The sequence below is a fragment of the Electrophorus electricus genome, chromosome 12 (genome assembly GCF_013358815.1).
Source record: "Electrophorus electricus isolate fEleEle1 chromosome 12, fEleEle1.pri, whole genome shotgun sequence".
Lineage (NCBI taxonomy): Eukaryota > Metazoa > Chordata > Actinopteri > Gymnotiformes > Gymnotidae > Electrophorus > Electrophorus electricus.
This window is the reverse complement of record NC_049546.1, coordinates 7407762-7426183: the sequence shown is the minus strand read 5'-3', so window position 1 is coordinate 7426183 and position 18422 is coordinate 7407762. Positions and strand designations below refer to the sequence as shown.

General features: G+C 43.5%; 3 protein-coding genes across 3 annotated transcripts; 1 reads left to right on the top strand and 2 right to left on the bottom strand.

Annotated features, from left to right (window-relative positions):
• Positions 1-86: 86 nt before the first annotated feature.
• Positions 87-3474, bottom strand: zgc:153018 (uncharacterized protein LOC767701 homolog). Its single transcript, XM_027022717.2, has 4 exons — positions 2973-3474; positions 2031-2168; positions 1526-1604; positions 87-1344 (listed from the first exon to the last, which is right to left on the bottom strand). Exons 1-4 carry the CDS (start codon positions 3293-3295, stop codon positions 1144-1146), a joined length of 741 nt encoding a protein of 246 aa, XP_026878518.2. The 5' UTR covers positions 3296-3474; the 3' UTR covers positions 87-1143.
• A 3078-nt stretch (positions 3475-6552) lies between these two features.
• Positions 6553-8973, top strand: ttc9c (tetratricopeptide repeat domain 9C). The gene is made up of 4 exons (XM_027022733.2): positions 6553-6640; positions 7024-7369; positions 7736-7918; positions 8452-8973. The coding sequence occupies exons 1-4, from the start codon at positions 6629-6631 to the stop codon at positions 8598-8600; spliced, it is 690 nt and encodes a 229-aa protein (XP_026878534.2). The 5' UTR covers positions 6553-6628; the 3' UTR covers positions 8601-8973.
• Positions 8974-9131: 158 nt separating this feature from the next.
• Positions 9132-17398, bottom strand: si:ch211-168f7.5. Its single transcript, XM_027022698.2, has 4 exons — positions 16763-17398; positions 13467-13632; positions 12603-12812; positions 9132-12432 (listed from the first exon to the last, which is right to left on the bottom strand). The coding sequence occupies exons 1-4, from the start codon at positions 17003-17005 to the stop codon at positions 10058-10060; spliced, it is 2994 nt and encodes a 997-aa protein (XP_026878499.2). The 5' UTR covers positions 17006-17398; the 3' UTR covers positions 9132-10057.
• Between the last annotated feature and the right edge of the window lie 1024 nt (positions 17399-18422).

Sequence of the window (18422 nt, the reverse complement as noted above, 5' to 3'; positions counted from 1 at the left end):
GTTTCGCTACAAGGTCACATACAGGGTATTATACATCTGTCCTCATGTCACCACAAGTCAGGAAAAAATGAAACAATACTATTCAACCTCTTCACAGATATGGAGCAAGGCCTCATATATGCTTTATTTTCTTAAAGAGGTAAAAAGGTACCATTTTTAAATCGTACAATACAACCAGCATTACAAAAACACCTAAATTTACAGGGTAACTTTCCCCTCAACGTGTGCCTCCAGTTTTTCACTCAGCTATCTATGTGTCATCGCAGCTAGCCAGGCCAGGGGGTCCGAGGTCAGACAGGGGGACACGGGCCTTCTAAAAATTCCTTTTTGCTCCTGCCTGCTTGACATCACTCTCTTAACTGCAAGCACATGCTGCAGCACCGCAAGCAGAATTCCACAAGGGCGTGTTCCCGTGTTCCCCTGCGGCTGCATCTACACAAACGGCGTCACATGGAATAACCTTCACCAGGGGATTGGGGGAGAGGGGCGTAGATTTCTCACAGCACAGTTACACATACAGTAGCATGCAAGGGAAACGTGTATAGCCCTGCACAAACCATGTTGGCATGAAAGCAGCATGGGTCCAAGCTCAGAGCCACGCACGTCTTCCTTCTCGCTTACGTGACACAACAGTCCAGTCAAGACAGCACATTTGCATAATGTGAGACATCTGCAATGTTCACTCTTCTTCAGAAGCCTCCTTCTTCATTCAGTGGCCACGTTTACACTACAGTGAAACCCAGGTAAAAAATGGCAAGTTTCACATGCCTCCATGTGCAGACTGTATATATATACACACACACACACACACATACACACACTTAAAACATCAAGAAAGGTTTTAAAGTACAACATACAATATGAAGAACCAAGTTTGAGTTATACTGTGTAAACAATAAATTGAAGCTTACTTGAAATAAAGGTTCTTTGAGTGGTTGCCAGTATTTGCACTATATTTTACATTGTTCAAACACATGCAAGGACAAATTAGGGTTCAAAGCTGTACAGAAACACTGTGGTGAATACTAGAAGAAACCCCAAATAGAGGCTGATCTTTTGTGCTCATCTATGGTTTCTCAAATCACAAATATTATACGACGTTCAGGATGACTGTCAAAGAGTAGAACTGACCCAGTCAGGGCCCTAAATGAAGACCGCAGGTGTCTGTGGAGGATAGGCATGTGGGCAAGGCAGGGGGAAGTCTAAGTAAGCCTGGCCCAGCAGGAGCTCCTTCTCCCGGGGCAGACACGGCCCGCTGATCTGCTGACTGTGGGAGTGGTAGAGCCTCAGGAAGGAAAGGATGGAGTGAGTCAACCACAGCACTGTGACACACCACAGGGAGATCTGCAGAAGGACACCGAGCAAGAACGTATGTATGGTAGTCAGAACCTTTTTTTAAACTAAAAACAAAAGCAAGACACAACCCTACTGAAGAACCTAGAATGGCATTATGCTCTATTCAAGCAGCAGTGAACAAAATGTGTACAGCGATGCTGAGAAATGGCAGGTTTATGCCATACTGTACCTGTGCACAGGTAAACTCGGAGTAGAAAGAGGAGGTTTCCAGGTCCAGGTAGAGGGGCACAGCCTGTGACTCAGCACAGCTGAAGAGAGGAGTGATTCATGAATGAACAGCTCAGCAGGTGATCCAGTAAGCACTTTAATAAGTTGTGAGTTTACTTGCCATTCTTGTATTTCACTGTTATGTTGGGTTTAAGTCAGGATCACATGTCAAGTGAAATGGCTATCTATTAGTTTTTAAGTCTGACAATCTGTAACTGCGATATAATTACAAATTAATCCAATATGCCATTGCAGGCTTACATATATAATATAGAAGAAAAGTATTTAACCCAAAATAATTCATAAGGTCATAAATGTCTTGATAGCCATAGGCTGTATAATTCCTTCTGGTTAAAAAAACAAGGCTGTACGATGCAACCTTCCCTGCCAAATCACGCTATGAATCTCCATATCTCACTGCTGGAGAAGCGCTTATCACAATATCGGCACCTAGTGCAGGAGCTTACCTGTACGGTCGAGTGTTGTGGTTGGTTACAGTGGCGCACCAGGACATGAGGCCGAGGGTGAGAATCATGCTTGCGCCTCCCGCGAGGAAGAGTACGCACAAGCTGAGGAGCAGCGTGAGGAAGGCGGAGAACAACGTGCTGTGGTGCAGAAAGAGCGACAGTGTTTAGCAACTCTTGCCGAGGAAGTCAGATTACGGGGACAAATGAATATACTCTCCCTCCTTACACATTTAGAACCTTCTAGAAACATACAGTAATGTTATAGTTATTATTGTTAACCTTCTAGAAACATACAGTAATGTTATAGTTATTAATGTTAACCTTCTAGAAAAATACAGTAGTTAGTTATTATTGTTAACCTTCTAGAAACATAATGTTACAGTTATTATTGTTAACCTTCTAGAAACATAATGTTACAGTTATTGTTAACCTTCTAGAAACATACAGTAATGTTAATTATTATTGTTAACCTTCTAGAAACATACAGTAATGTTATAGTTATCATTGTTAACCTTCTAGAAACATACGGTAATCTTATAGTTATTATTGTTAACCTTCTAGAAACATACAGTAATGTTATAGTTATTATTGTTAACCTCCCAGAAACATACAGTCATGTTAATTATTGTTAACCTTCTAGAAAAATACAGTAATGTTAGTTATTATTGTTAACCTTCTAGAAACATAAAGTAATGTTACAGTTATTATTGTTAACCTTCTAGAAACATACAGTAATGTTAATTATTGTTAACCTTATAGAAAAATCCAGTAATGTTAGTTATTATTGTTAACCTTCTAGAAACATGTAGTAATGTTATAGTTATTATTGTTATAGTATTTATTTAGCTTTAGACGACTAATCCAGACATACGGATTATGATTATTGGCGATATTGTTATTATGATGATAACCTATGCGATTACCGTGGTATTAGCTACTCACTCATCATGACGGCGGTGGAGGTAAAACAAGCTCCGCCAGCTCTGAGTGGCTCCGTACAACACGGTGAACACCCCGACAAAGGTGGCAAACTGGCATGCAGCGGGGGGCCCCCACTGATGCACCACCAGGTGCGTGACTTCCTTGGAACCCCCCTCGCTCACGTTGAGATTCTCCGTTCGCCAGAATCCTTGACCGAACAGCGCGCACCTGCCTTTAAACGCGGAGCCGTTGAGCGCCATCGGCACCACGACCAGGAGGCCGGCTATAACGGAAAGGGTGTGGGCGACGCAGTGAGCGAGCAACAGTCGCCGATCAAGCTCCATGCTTCGACCCGGTTAAAAGCAAAAGATTTTATGGGCGATCCAACACAGACTACTTCCAGCTTCACAGCGCGCTGTATTTACCACCATAAAGAATAAGGATTACGCATTTCGGTCCCGAGCAGCCACAAGTATCTGTTCATACACAGCGTCTATTTCGGGCGTAAACTCCGCCCTTCCGGTGGGTTGTTTGTCGTTTAAACGTGCTGTGACGCACTCATGCCCGAATCTTGCTAGTCGCACACATAATCGATGGAAAATTCCTAAATGAACGGGGGACGCTGCTTATGAGAGAGGTAGTAAATAGTACGTGATTAATGTAATGAAAAGGCTCAATAATTGCTTGTTGAGTGTGGGGTTTAGTGGGGTTTAATAAGGCGGATAGTACAGTTTCAAGAGCAATGCTGCAAAAACCATACAAGTGAATATAAGAATACACACACACACACACACACACACATATATACACACACACACACATTTTTATATATATATATATATATATATATATATATATATATATATATATATATATCTGTGTGTGTGTGTATACATCTATAGGGGGCATGACAGTACTGTAGGGTATTGGAAATGAGCCACAGGGGAACATATTCAGAATTCAGGTGAAGATGATCTGCGGAGGTTTTTCTGACAGGCCAATGTTATGTGACCGTTCGCTTGGGTGTTCTGGGAGTTGGAGTTGGTAGCTGTAGTTCTTTCTGGAATCATGACACTGGAGATAAAAGCAAGCACCATTTTCTCAAGGTCTCACTGGGGACATTAGGCCTTTGGTTCTACCTGTATCAATAAGATAAAGGAAAGCTGTTTTGGTGATTGATTTGGTGTGGCTAATAAACGTGAGATCTGAGTCTATTAAAACATCAAGATTTCTTACTAGGCCTTTTGTTTTTAGATCCATAATTCCCTAGATTCATGAGTTTTATCGAGGGAGAACATATACTGTCATACTGACAAATATGCATGTTGCTTTGGATAAGAGCATCTGCCACATGCTGAAAATGTAAATGTCCCATCCAGTTATTTATGTGCTCCAAACATAAACACAGTGTGTCTAGTGGGCTGTAGTCATCTCGTAAGAAAGCCAAGTAGGCTATATCTCCGTATCATCTGCATAAATGAGATGGGAAATTGTGTTGTGTTGTATAATTTGGCCCAATGAAAGCATAGATTGAGCAATTGATCCAAGAAGTCATCCCTAGGGGATTCCACCTGTTTCTACTACCCTATCAGATTCAATACTGCTAATTCTGACAAAATAACTAGACTACTTAGTTCAGTCTTAAAATGAGAAAGGCCTGGATATTAAAATCACGTCATGGTGAATCAATCATAATCAGTGGAAATAAATGAAAGTTTTCATGTCATTAATAAACTGCACAGTATTTTGGACGTCTATAAATTATTACAAATAGGATTCTAGGAATACCTTTCACTATTAAAGAGGCATTGAAAAGAAAGTTACCAAGTGACCAATCTCTTTGCCTTGAAATGCAAAACTTGAATTAAGCATTCATTCCCTCTCCTGACCAGTTTGACATGTACTCATAACTGAGTACTATGGTCCTCTGCTAACTACATTTCAGTAAACAGATTAAATCTAGTTTGTATGATCTCATAAGCTCATTTACTAGAAAGGATTTGTTGGCTAGAGACCTGATATTATGGAGTGAATCCTTTGTATTTGTGATGAAGACTCCTGAAGCAATGTGAGACTGCTGTTTTAGACTAGGTTTCAAACAGCAAAATTATGATTTTAATAGCATATGATGATGAACCTATGCTGCTGGCTGTTAACATGTGATTACAATACATGTGAATTTTATGAACACAATCAATTACAGCTGCAGAATAGCCACCTGGATTCCATACCCTACCATAATTTTTGTTAACCTACTTAGTACATCTCTGATTCTATCAATTGTAATTTGTTTATTTAAGAAATGCTGCTGCCCATCGTTATCCAAGGAAGATGGATTCCCTTTTGACTGTTCCTCCCAAGGTTTCCTTATTATGCTGGAAACCATATATAAGGGGGTTGTGGGGGGTTGTTCTCCTTGCTAGCGATGCCTTTCACTTGGTCATTATGGGTCTAGACCTTGATTCTTGTAAAGGTGTTTTGAGGTCATAGCTGCTCTGAGACCAGAGTTAACTTGCTCGTTATGGGTCTAGACCTTGATTCTTGTAAAGGTGTTTTGAGGTCATAGCTGCTCTGAGACCAGAGTTAAATTGAACTATAGGTGGCATGCCATCAACCGGATCACAATCAAAAGAGGATGGTGGCAGCAGGAATGACAGACAGTCACTTATTCTTCTTTTATGGATGGCAGAAAAAGCAGGCGACTTTGGTGTCAAACCTCTGGAAACGTCTTCGATTATCTTAAGATGTGTCATTTTCTACCTCAGAAATGATGTACTCTCTGTGCACTTGTGCACAACAGAAGTCACCTACTCAGCACAACAAAGGTAATGACTTTAGATGAGTATACTGAATATTGTGCTGAGTAGGCCTTCATAGATTTACCCACATAGAAGTGTGTTATAAGAGCTGGTTGCAGTGCAGAATATCCATTTTGCTATGATAGGTTTTGGAATTTTAGAATTTCATTTATTCATTTATTTATTTGATTTGATTTTTTTTTATTTGTTTGTTTAGTTCTTATCCATTTTTAAATATTTTTTTTTCTTTTTTAATTGAATATACATAGTTTACGGTCAGTAAAGCAATACTAAAATAAACACAGATAAGTGGGGAAAAAAGACTAAATAAACTGGATTTAAATTATAATTATGATATTACAAAAGTAAGGGGAAAAAGCACAAAATGTGTGTTTCACCAATTAAGGCGTTTCAGGAAATATCTATGTATATATATTTAACATGAAAGTGTTTTAATTGCAATGCAGCTTTATATGAATCAATTAGGCAGAAAATAGTGCATCTTAGGTGTGGTGTAAATCTTATATTTGGCATATGTATCCTAATTACTATACTAAACACATGGCTATTATTATTTTCATAATATTGAATATCTGATAGTGAATGGAGTTTTCCAAATAGATTTAAAGCTAGCCTAGAACTGCCAAATATTTTCGAAAAAGTATTTGTCTTTTTGTTACTACATGTAACAAAAAAGATGAATAAATGTTTACCTGATGGTAAAAACAGAACCTCCACAGTAGGGGGCGTAATACGTGTGAACGATACTTAGAACCGTCGTAAACGAAGAAGACATTCTAGCGTGTTACCGGTTGTATACGCTACTAGAAGCACGTTAGCTAAACTAGCTGCTGAAGCACCAACTTTATCCGCAAGCTAATGGAAAAAGAGGTAAACATGTTAGCTATCCGCCTGTTGTTAATAATTATTGAGGTCTTTTTTTGGAATTTGATTATTTTATGTTTTAAATAAGTGTAAGATGCATGGCTATCATAGATCTTTGGCTGTATGAATCTCATATAATTCAAATCAGTTAGACTAGCTATGCTAGGTCAACTCAGATAGCTCGCTAACAGTTATTTGTTAATATGTATCATCATGTTTGCTTTTCTCTTAAAAATAGAAATGGGAACTAAATATACTCTAATGAAGGACTTGTACCTTTTATCAAAACGTGTCAAACTCTCGTGGTCTTTTTAAAAGCCTAGCTAGGTTAGCTGTCCGTTTTGCATGACTTCTACCTGCGTTACCATGGCACCGCCTTTGATTGACAGCTGTCAGATCCTCCCGCGGGCGCTGCGGCGGCTGCGGAGGAAGGCGTCTCGAAGGAGGAGTGGTGTTCCACGGCAGGCTTGGGGGCCACCGGAGGCTGCGGCTCACGAGTGGACTCTCAGTTAACAGACGCCGTGTATCTAAAAACGGAAGGAAACGCGTTTTATCGGGACAAGAACGTGCGTTCCGCCATCGGACGTTATCACCGCGCGTTACTCGTTCTTCGCAGCTTGGACTCGGAAGTGACGTCAAGCCTTAAAGTGCTAGGGTCCCAGTCACCCAGCCTCACACCAGGGCAAGAGGATCTTCTCAGGAGCACACAAATCGACTGCTATAACAACCTAGCAGGTACGTGGTGTTTGAAAGTTGAAAGGAATAGGAGCAGCAGTAGGAATCAGTGGCTGTGCCTTCCTTTTCTCTTGTAGTTCTCACCTGATCTGGAAGGGAGTACAGTGGTTTTAGGTAAGTGGAAAGTAAAAATTGCAGGACTTGGCCTCACTTGTCTGACTTCTGAAGCGTGCGATACACAAGTGTGGGCCGTTAGAGGCTCGGAGAGAGTACTGTCCAGCAAACTGCACAGTTGGGTTATCTTCTGATGTTTCATTATGGAATTAGGAAATCTCATAGGCAAACTACCATTTAGTGGTGTTCTGTTAGTTAACGTTATGGCTCTACAAAATAAGTAAGTGTTCTCTGGTTTTCTGTGTTGTGCAGCATGTTTACTGCAGCGGGAAGTTGTCGACTACTCCCGTGTGCAGGAGTACAGTTTAAAGGTGCTGCGTTGGCGGCCTGGAGACGTGAAAGCCCTGTACAGAGCTGGACTGGCCACATTAGAGTTGGGTGATGCACAAACTGCCCGTCAGTACCTCCTCCAGGCTAGCAGGGGGAAACCAAATGGTAAGAAAACTTGCTCATATTTTAAAAGGGTAGGGCTTTTCAGGAGCCGTTCTTCAGTCATTACAGATGTATACGCAATACATGACACCGATTGAATTAGTTTATTGCACTCTGAACAAGTAGGGAGTCTAAATCAACTACACTCGAGGATCCATAAAAAGAATAATGTCACTTATTTAGGAAAGCAGTATTCACAATACCCATGATTAATTTTAATACTAACCATTATGTGTCCACTGTGACCACTTGATAAAATCAACAATTTATTAACTTCTAAAGCAGCAACGGACATTTAACAGATATTGACAGAAGCCAAACTTGAGTTGCTCAGTTGCTGGTGCATTCATGAAACTAAGATGGAAGTTGAAGACAACAAAGTAAACAATTTTCTTTCAAAGGGATATATGGGTCCTTACAACAGGATATATATATATATATATATATATATATATATATATATAGATATATAGATATATAGATATATTTATTTATTTTTTTTGAATGCACATTTATATTTGGTTCAAATTTCTCAGATGCTACTATAAAGAAACAGCTCCAACGAGTGGATGAGAGGCTGAGCAAAGACTACCAGAAGGAGAAAGCTCTCTACCAAGGCATGTTCAGTAAACAGAAACAAGATGTGGGAGAGGAAGCTATGGAGGAGCCCCCAGAACAGGTGTGAGAAGCTCTGAAGATCTGAACCAGCTGAAAGGAAAAGAGCTGTGAAGGGTGAAGCTAAATGTTTGCCAAAATAATTTTGGGACGATGATGCCAGGTCATGGAAAGGAAGCGCCAGCAAGGAGTTCAGTGGGATCACAGCTCTCGTGCCAGAAGTATATGAGGGCACAGACTGTTCTGACAGTTTGAGAGTAAATGTTGATGCACTGGCTACAGGCCTTTTTCAGTCCTCTGACTGTGGCTGCATTTAAGACCAGTCAGAATTCTGTTCAGGATTCCTTTCCTTCTGTGTTTGCCTGTGATCCAGGCTCCAGATGAGAGCATGTCTTTTTTTTTATAACACTGTTCAGTTTAATAATAAAACATTTTTGAAACCATCCATGTAATTTTGAATTCATTTGCAATTTAACACTGTGAATTTAATCTGTTGACTATATTAAAATGAGATTGGGGCTTTTTAATAAATGCTGGCAGACAGATGTTTGAGGGCTTTACGACCTAGATTCAAACATTTAATCGCATAGTTGTTCTACAAATCACCTGGACCCACTGCATTAGACTCACGTAACAGCATAATGTAAACCAATCAAGATTATGTTTAATTTGAAATCTTTATTAATATTGATTGATAGTTTAACACTGAAATTAGTTAATTATTTCAAATTATGATATTTATACTTTTTTATTTTAAGATCCTGAGCACACAGGTAATATGCAAGATACTGCAGTACTTTCTCTGATTTTGGTCTACATGTGTTTATACGTTTGTGCTTTATGTGCACAAAAGTATTCATTTTACTTACAGTATAAACACTATACAGTGCAAAGTATTTATAGACTAAAAAGCACACTGGTACACATGGAGTATAATAGTGCACAGAGACACAGCACAGAGTAGCATGCAGAAGCATATAAATGTGCAGAAAGAACAGCTGTTTCATACACCACTGTAGCATTTCAAGCCGTGTAACTTGGCAGTACTGGCACCACCCGCGGTTTCCCCATGCAAAGATTAATCCTGGTTCCCGTTTATGTAACAGTGCTACATAGTTGCCCATATCTGAAACTGATCGTGAGACTTACTTGCAAAGACTTGCAATTAGTGCGTTTTCTTTAGTCACATTTTAGTCAAAGAAACATTTCTGGTTATATGAGCATTCGGTTGAATGACTATTTGTTTATGTGCCTTGCCTTATTTAAGTGCACTAGCCAAAAGAACAGTTTAAGGTGTTCTTTTAGAAGTTCCTAAAATAGCCAAGACACATGTGAATTTTTGCAGAGAGCCACGTGACTGTAGATTGAACCTTGCAGCAATTAAGATTCGTTATCCCACAAATGTGTTTGTAGTAGTTCATACGATCGGTCCTTACTGTACATTGACTATTCTTCCTTGTTTGAAACCAAGCTTAATCTGCATCCAAGAAACCAGTCTGTGAACTGGGAAACGATTGCCCTCTGTGCTTAGTCTTTCTTTTTTGATTTCTGGTTCTTATTAAAACTAATGGACCGCATTGAGCCAAAAACCTTCCTCCCAAGGTCTCGGAATGACCTGGAACGAGTGAGAGGGGCTGCTGGAGGTGGAGAGGGAGAGAGGGAAGGTGAGGAGAGTGGAGAAAGGGAGCGACTGCTTCCATCTAGGCTCTGTGAGCGGGACAGGTGGAAGAGGCTGGCAGTGGAAGAGTGACGTTTTTCTTCTTTCCTCACTAGACTCCGCCCACATTCTGTGCCTCGTCCTTCTCGGCCAACCTCCAAGGTGGAGCACCACTGGCTGGTTTGGAGTCGTTCTTCTCGTTTTTGGGAACGGGGCTCCAAGAATCCCTGAGACTCACTCCGGAATAACGCTCTTCTGGATAAGCGGAGGCTGGAGCTACGGCCATCCCAGGTTGTCCCTTTCTTTCTAGAGTTGTTCTCTTTTCCTTCCTGCATTCTGCTCGATGTCTCTTTTAGGGAGGCATGTCGCCGGCTAAATGTTCCCACCCTCCCGTTCCTGTCTGTCTCTTCTTCTCTCCCCCAGAGCCTCAGTTCAAACCCTTTCCAGTACTTTGAGGCTTTTTTCGGAGTCTGAGCACTTGCCTCTTCCTCCCAGCAGCTGCTGTAATCCCTTCCTGAGTAACTACTGACCGTGGACGCTCGCACAAGCTCTCTGGAGGCATGCTTGCCCCGATAAAGCCTCTCCCCATTCCCACTCCTTCTCCAGCCTCTTTCCTGAGACCTCCACCCAGCCCCAGCTCCAGTGTCCTGCCTGAGGGAACCACCACGGGGCCTGATGTGGCCTTCTAGCGGGGAGCCGCACGGCTGGAAGCGTGGGAGGGAGCACTGGGACGGAGAGTCCCGACGGAACACGGACAGCTGGGCAGGTGTGAATGGCGAGTTAGTCAGCAGGCGAGGAGGGGAGTGTACCCTCATGTGGGAGGACCCAGGTGAGGAGGCAGGGTCCGAGTGAGTGTGAGGTAATGGCAGGATGGGGGAGGTGTGGGAAGGAATAGAGCCGGAATGATCAGAACGAGGGCTGTTTGACTGTGGTGTGAGCGTGGAATAAGAGTCGGAAAGGGTAACTTGCAGGCGGTGTGGCTGGGAAACGTAGTCCGTTTCCACACTGCCACTTCCTGACCTGGGGTTTGATGCCGCTGAACTGGAATACAAACTAGGCCGATCTGCTCCATATGCCATATGAAGGGATGTGCGAGAGGATTGGGGTGTGGGAGTGTTACACGGAGACGCTGACCCTTCACCCCTCTCCCTCTCGCTCTGAAAGCACTCCGCATCCAGCTCCACGCCTTCCTCCATTAGCCCCACCACCACTGACCGGGGCAGCCCGGAAACACGCGAGATTTCACACACCACCGGCGAGTCCTCGCACAGTTTTGCAGGACTTTCTGAGGCTGTAGAAGGTGGACAGCCTTCTGCGTCCTCCCGGGGAGCCCCACTCCAGTCCAGCGACTTGGAGAAGTTCAGTGGACAAAAGGTCTTTCCGGTGATCTCCAGTGACCCACGTTGGCTGATTGTGGATGGGCAGGTGGATATTCTTGGTCTGCTCCTCCAGTTCGGAGTGTTGGTGACTGTGTTTGAAGATGAAGAAGGGGAGGCAGTTGGGGTGGTCACGTTAGTGCTGAGATGTCCACAGGATCCTGACACCTGTTCTTTTAGGTTTTTATCATCGAAACTCAGAGTTTTATTCAAGTTTGGGTTTAGGTTTAAATTTAAGTTGAGATGAAAGCTAATGTTGAAATCCTCCCCAGTGACAGAGGGCAAGTTTCCGAGGTTGATAGAGTTCCGGCTAGCTTTCTTACTAGCGTTGCTCAGACTAACTCTAGCAGAGTTGCCCAGTAATGACTTGCATGGTGTTACACTGCCTCCAGTCAAGCTAGAGGAGGAAGCGCTCCTTGGATGGACTCCATCAAGGCTTGGGCCTGCAGCTGTGTTTTGAGATGCTCGACTGGACATCTCAGCGGCCACCCTGCTGTGGTACTGATGGACTAATCTGGTTATGTACTGCTCCAGCTGTGTGAGAGATGGAGAAGGTGGAGGTTGGGACATAGGGGACCGTTCAGGATCTGTCTCCTCAGACTGGGGTTCTTCTGGGCTGGGTGAGTGGCAGACGGGGGACGGATCCCGGCAAGAGGTGAATAAAGGACTCTGTAGGGCCACCGCGTGGAGAGGGCTAGGATAAGGGTACACCTCTTTTGTTTTCCGTGACACCAGGTCGGAGCAGAATTTGGGGTCCAGCTGAAGCGGTGTGTTGGTGGTGGATGTGGACAAGAGAGACCCCTTTTGTGCTGGTACGAGACCAGAGCAGATACCAGTCAGAAACATAAGCCCATCGATCTCTAGTTCACCTGTTCATAAAGGATCAAAGAGACCATGTTATACACCTGTCAACAGGAAAATGAATATGCAAATTGAATTGGATAGTATTTATCGGCAAGCAAGTCCACCTCCGTGCAAACAGCAATTAATATGTTAATAAATTATTATTATTAGCAGTGTTTAATAAAGTGCCTCCTACCAGTAGAAGCAGGCCGCCTGTCTGCTTTTTGTGTGGTTCCCTCTGAACTCGGTGCATTCGGCTGGTCTGCCTCCCTCCACTGGGTGGCGCTGTGGTCCAATGACAGAGGCCTGCAGGTTCCCCCCATTTTGACTGGCCCTCCAGGGGCTGCCTCACTAGCCACCGAGTAACAGGAGTCTGACAGAGAACTCCCACTAACAGAGTAAAAACCTGAAGAAAGCAGAACAGAGCGTGGGGGGAGGGTTTTTGAAACACAGATCAAACAAAAGACTGATTTCATGGGTGTCTGAGGATATAGTTTAAAGAATAAGAAAAAAGTCCAGTTTAATGTTTGCCAAAGGCTGAACAGAATATTCAGCCAAGTAGAAATGTGAGAATGGAAAGTAAATAGTGAACAGAAATGTGTACATATGATCTGATCTATTACTGTTTTTACATGTACTTAATTTCAGGAAACAGGCAGTTACTTGGAATTATTGTAGTATTACATTTACCCAACTGCTTAAATATGTTTTATATAATGCTCTTTATTTATGTATCCAATTTCTGGAGTTGCCACTAGCAACTTTCAGTGAACAAGGGAATACTAGCAAGCACCAGGTGTGGACAAGTAATCATCAATAAATAAATCAATAAATCAAGAGGAACAGCACAGTGGAACAAAGTCCATCAGCAAACCCTCTCAAAGAAGGGAGCGGCCTTTGAAGAACCTGCCCTCTCTATACATGAGGGTGCAGGGAGCCATTTTCAAAGAACATTTTAAAACACATATTCTCCTTCTCCCCCCCGCCCCCCCACCAAAGCTTCCTCAGACAAATGGGCCTCCTTTTATTTCTGTGAACTCCTTTGAAGTTCAGCATGTACCTGAGCTGGGTCTGGAGTCACAATCCAGGGGACTGGAGCTGGCAGGTTCCGGAGTGGGAGGCGAGAGCAGCTCGGATGGGACGTCCCAAGAGAGAGTCGACCAGCGCGAGACCGCGCCTTCTCCTGTCCCAGGGACAGGCAGCACGGCATCCACAGCCAGGGGAGACTGGGAAGAAGGAGCCAGAAGGTAGACAATACGGCAGTATGCGTTTAAACAAGTCGGAGCGGTAATTACAGGGTGCACATCGGTTCGTGTTCGTGTTTACAAAGCAGCGATCCAAAATAGTACTTCAGGAGCAGGCCATTAACTCCTTACTGCAACTAAATGTAGGGAGTTGTGTGTGCATGGGCAGCGCTACCACTCCATCTGCCACCACCGAGGCCTTTGAGCACAGACTCTTTTTGGAGTGCTGTCACTGAGCGATTTCGCAGCTCAGCCGTCCTTCAACAAAAGATCCCTCAGACGTCATTCTTAAATATTCTCTTAAGAAACTGACTATTGTCTACATCCCCATTACCTCTGATCAATCCTCCTCTTCTCTGTTCTGACTTTTACACACACACACACACACACACACACACACACACACACACACACACACAATGCAGGTGACTCATGGCACTGACGAACCAAACTCGGGGGATGGGGGAGTTCGTAATGAAAGAATGGTGAGGGAGAGACAGATGACAAAACAAAGAACAGTGGAGGAGAGAAAGAGGGATGAGGAGGTTTGAAGAAACTTTGACCAGGCTTATCTGTGCTCCAGCAGATTACCCATAATTCCCTACTGGCACCAAAAATATATACAGGAGAAAAAGACAGAAAAGAGAGAGAGAGAGAGAGAGAGGAGAACAGGGGAGAGATGAAGGTTGAAGAATCTGTGAGGGGGTAAAGATAGAGATTGATGGCAAGGAAAGAGAGAGTGAGTCAGTGGGAGAGAGAAAGAAAGTAAGAGAAAGCGGGGGATGGGTTGCCTAGTGAGAGAAACAGCATGAAGGAGGCATTTTAAACCCCCAGCGCGCGCACACACACACACACGCGCACACACACACACACACTCCTGGATATGACTACCACCCCCACTTCAGTTCAGAGTACTGTTGAGCTGTTCTCCCTGCCTGCTCTCTCTCGCTCGCGCTCTCTCACTTCGCCCACACAACCAATTCAGCAGCAATATTTAACTCTGTCTCAGCTGGAGGAATATACCTTCTCTGGCAGAATATACTGCAGTTTTCTTTCATAAAACTTGATATGCACATGTAACATGTAGAGAAAGTACTAATGGGAATTTGGGTGTATGCTGAACACTTTAAAGTTGTATTCTGCTAAATAAAAAACATGTACCACCCACACAACACCAGACACACACACACACACACACACACACACACACACACACAAAAATACAACATTAAACACATCATAGCATTCTAGTATGTATGAAATACATGTGATAACGTACATGTGTGCATTATCATCGTATGAAGTTACATTTTATTTGATTACATGGGGAGACGTGGTCAGGGGATGAGCAGCACACCCCTGGCTCAGAGAAACCTGATAGGGGCTTTCGATAACCATCATGGGGAGAGCTGGCCATTTTCCAGCTACCAGTCAATCTACAAATGAGCAGTCTGGCAGACCGGAAGAGGTTAATGATGAAAATGGACGTAAAATTGGAATAAGTAGGACGTATTGGAGTTTCCTCAGTCTGATCGCTCCTGTTCGAGCATTTACTGATACACTCATTAGTGCCACAGGATGTGTGCAGAGACCGTGTTCAATCAAGGAATCACCACTAAGAATCGACTTCTCTTTTTCCACCACCACCCACAGTGGGAAGCCGTCAAAGAGACGGCTTCCAGTTTTTATTCTGAGAGCTATGCTAAACGATAGCTGGTTTTATGTTTCACTATTGAAATGAATTATGCTTTCCTAGCCAGTGTGTCCAAAAAAGCCATGGTAAAGTGTAAATAAAACTGTAAAAGAAAAACCCACAAAGAGCCACCCAGCAAAGTCACACACAACCCAATATGGGTTACGCAGTGGGAAGCACTGTGCACTACTGTGCACTACTGTGCACTACTCTCCACCTCTGACCTTCCATCCCTCTCTCTCTGTCCAGCAATCCCTTTTTCTGAGGCTCACCCAGTGGCTAGCAGCAAAGAGGTGATATCTATGACGCGGGCAGCGGAATCATTTCAACATGTGCCGTTTATGCAAATGGAGGACGCGTTGGCGGAAAGGCAACAAACAGAGCCCCACGATGACTAACACATTTTTGTTTCATTATATTACTGTAACTGGTGGCTACGCACCGTTTTAGCTACATTAGTCAATCTGGTCTGAGCATTTTTCTTTTTTTTCCCCCCACCACACAGGCCTTTGGCTCATGAGCTCACACATGTGTCCTTGAATGGAGGCGTTACATACAAATGGTTGTTTATGCCTCCGGCATGTTAGATCTATGTTGTTTGAGGGTGCCACTCAGTTTGTTAATCCCTAAACAAATTACTGTATGTCAAATACAGAATAATTTTGCACGCAAGCTTAGAAGAGTCTGCTGTGGCCCATGTTGTAACAAGAACTGTGAGGACAAAGAATGGACGAGTGTTCTGACTGTGCGGTGTGCTGGCTACTTCTCCAAGACATCTGTTTCATTTACACAGTGTCTCATCTCATTACATTGGCACAAACCACCATTAACCCCATTGTCAATTCAAAGAAGCACTTCCCCCAGTCTTCTCTCCTTACACGCACATGCTCACCCATACCTGGAAAAAACGTACAACTCCACCGAAAGTCCATTTGTAGCTGGACAAGAGCTCACCTTTCCACATCAGCTGACTGCAACATTAAAGTTTCCACAATACCCTATCTTCAGTACCTGACCACACAAACACATCGGCAAAAAAAAAAAAAAACGACAACAAAAACAAACAAACGAACAAATTAAAGGCATTCCACTCATGCACTGGAGTTTGACACCCACCTCTTGGGGCATTTAATTCTGTGTGGTAAAATCAACACACACTGTGGCCTACGACACGCTTACTCAACCTTGGCACGTTATGAATGTGATTGGCCGCGGACAAGGTGTGTGCAAGCGTTGAAAGGTAAACAGTGGTGCTCTGAACAGGTCATAGTAGTGTTATTCACTGGCTGACGCCATTGTCGCCGGCAGGTTTGTTAAATGACACAGTACGTAAATGTGCAGCGTTTAAACTTGAATCATGAGAGAGAGAGAAACACCACGATCCATTTGTGATCATCTGTAGCCCGCGTCCATACTGACCTGTTGCCTGCGGGGTGTTGCGGCACCATCGTCGGCGGCACTCTCGCGGTTTGCCTCCTGCTGAACGACGGTATCCACGATATTGCCGCTCTCATCCAGCACCGCATCGATCAGCTCCAGTTGTCGCCCGCGTAGCAGTTCCAGCTCCATGATTCCCGCCAGGGTGGCTTTTAGCCGCTCTCCGATGCGAACCCGCTCGCTCCCTGACCACAGCGAATTCACGCAGCTCCGGCGCCCCGTCATCGTGCACAGGAAAAATCGGATTCCAGGCAGGCGCCTAGTGAACGAGAAGGTTGTACGGATTCGTTTATCTGCGAAGCCAGTGCACCGACTGTCAGTGCTGCAGCAATGTTATGGGGTTACTATCCGCGACATTGGAGACATTGCATTTGTGTCCTGCTATTTAAAATGCAGAGTCCGTGACAAATTTTCTCATAAACCCCGGGAAACGCATATGATAAACGCTCTTTAGCTAACTTGAGGTCTAACTTTGGCATTCATGCCCTGTAATAAATGTAAGGATTGGTAGTCCACAGCGTATCATTCCCCAATCTACGCTTAAAACTCAAATGATCGGGAAGTCCGAATAATCGTCCTCGACCACACTGCATCTAAACATCCAGACGGGGGTCCGACCTCGCCAGCTATCACATTGCTTTTCATGATTCCGATTCCGGGGGTTCAATTATGCAAAAAAAAAAAAAAGAACCATTTGCACACTTGCAAGCCGTGAGAGGTGGGGAAAAGAGCTCGTGGGTGGAGCAAAAGGCGAGGGTTCGCTGCTGATTGGCTGGAGAAGTTTTCGAATATTACAGACCCATTCTAAAAACAACGTGTTTGAACACGGCGTATGCAATATATCGCATTTTTAGTTAATAGAGCCACTGTCTTATTACTCGGTCATTTCCCCTAAAGAGTGAAATGGCCAACTGGTTGCAGCTATTTTGAAGGCTTACTGCATTTGTGCCTGGTGCTCTGTGACACGTGTAGCCTAGTCTTACAGGCATGGAAAGAAGGAATTGTGACCGTTTTCCAACGACAGATGGCGCTCACACCCTGCATACAGGCGGGTTTGTGTTCTCGAAATGATGTCATGGAAACGGTCCAGGGTATGTTATAACCTTTGTGAAAACAGGATATAAACCAGTTTTTACTAGGCCTTTATGAGTACAGTTACCTCTCTCTGACGCGGATTCAGGAGCTAATGTTACTACAGACATTTAGTAGACTTCTTTAACTCACAGAAATCAAGTGTGTTGGTAAGATAAAATACAAAGCAGCCAAATTTTTTCGGTGTATAACAGAAGGCTTGCGCATCGTTTTGATGAACACATTCGGACCATCAAAATTAAGGATTTGTCGTTTCCAGTGACAAAGCATTTTAATACTAATGGACACTGCATTAATGGCATAGGCTATCTGTTGGCATTTTCACTTGTTGCTATGGCATCAATGAAGTTAGGAAACTCAAAGAAAAAGAAGGGATCTACACTCTTTAAACCTTAGAAGCCCATGGAATGAATGTTATGATTTAAACATCCACTTTTTCATATATAAACTTGCTCCTCCTCCAAGAACTCCAGAAACACTTTGAAGGACCTCTGTCCTGTTTCTCTTGGAACTTTGTGTACTTCACTACAATTTTGAATGTCTTGACATC

What these genes read in the sequence shown, in the direction of transcription:
- zgc:153018 (XM_027022717.2), bottom strand. Translation starts at nt 3,295, where the DNA reads ATGGAGCTTGATCGGCGACTGTTGCTCGCTCACTGCGTCGCCCACACC. An exon ending in CTCCACCGCCGTCATGATGA is followed by an intron (nt 2,169 to 2,972) that starts GTGAGTAGCTAA and finishes TCTGCACCACAG; the next exon opens with CACGTTGTTCTCCGCCTTCC. An exon ending in CACAACACTCGACCGTACAG is followed by an intron (nt 1,605 to 2,030) that starts GTAAGCTCCTGC and finishes TCCTCTCTTCAG; the next exon opens with CTGTGCTGAGTCACAGGCTG.
- ttc9c (XM_027022733.2), top strand. An exon ending in CTGCTATAACAACCTAGCAG is followed by an intron (nt 7,370 to 7,735) that starts GTACGTGGTGTT and finishes TGTGTTGTGCAG; the next exon opens with CATGTTTACTGCAGCGGGAA. An exon ending in TAGCAGGGGGAAACCAAATG is followed by an intron (nt 7,919 to 8,451) that starts GTAAGAAAACTT and finishes CAAATTTCTCAG; the next exon opens with ATGCTACTATAAAGAAACAG.
- si:ch211-168f7.5 (XM_027022698.2), bottom strand. Translation starts at nt 17,005, where the DNA reads ATGACGGGGCGCCGGAGCTGCGTGAATTCGCTGTGGTCAGGGAGCGAG. An exon ending in TGACTCCAGACCCAGCTCAG is followed by an intron (nt 12,813 to 13,466) that starts GTACATGCTGAA and finishes TGCTTTCTTCAG; the next exon opens with GTTTTTACTCTGTTAGTGGG. An exon ending in CAGGCGGCCTGCTTCTACTG is followed by an intron (nt 12,433 to 12,602) that starts GTAGGAGGCACT and finishes CTTTATGAACAG; the next exon opens with GTGAACTAGAGATCGATGGG.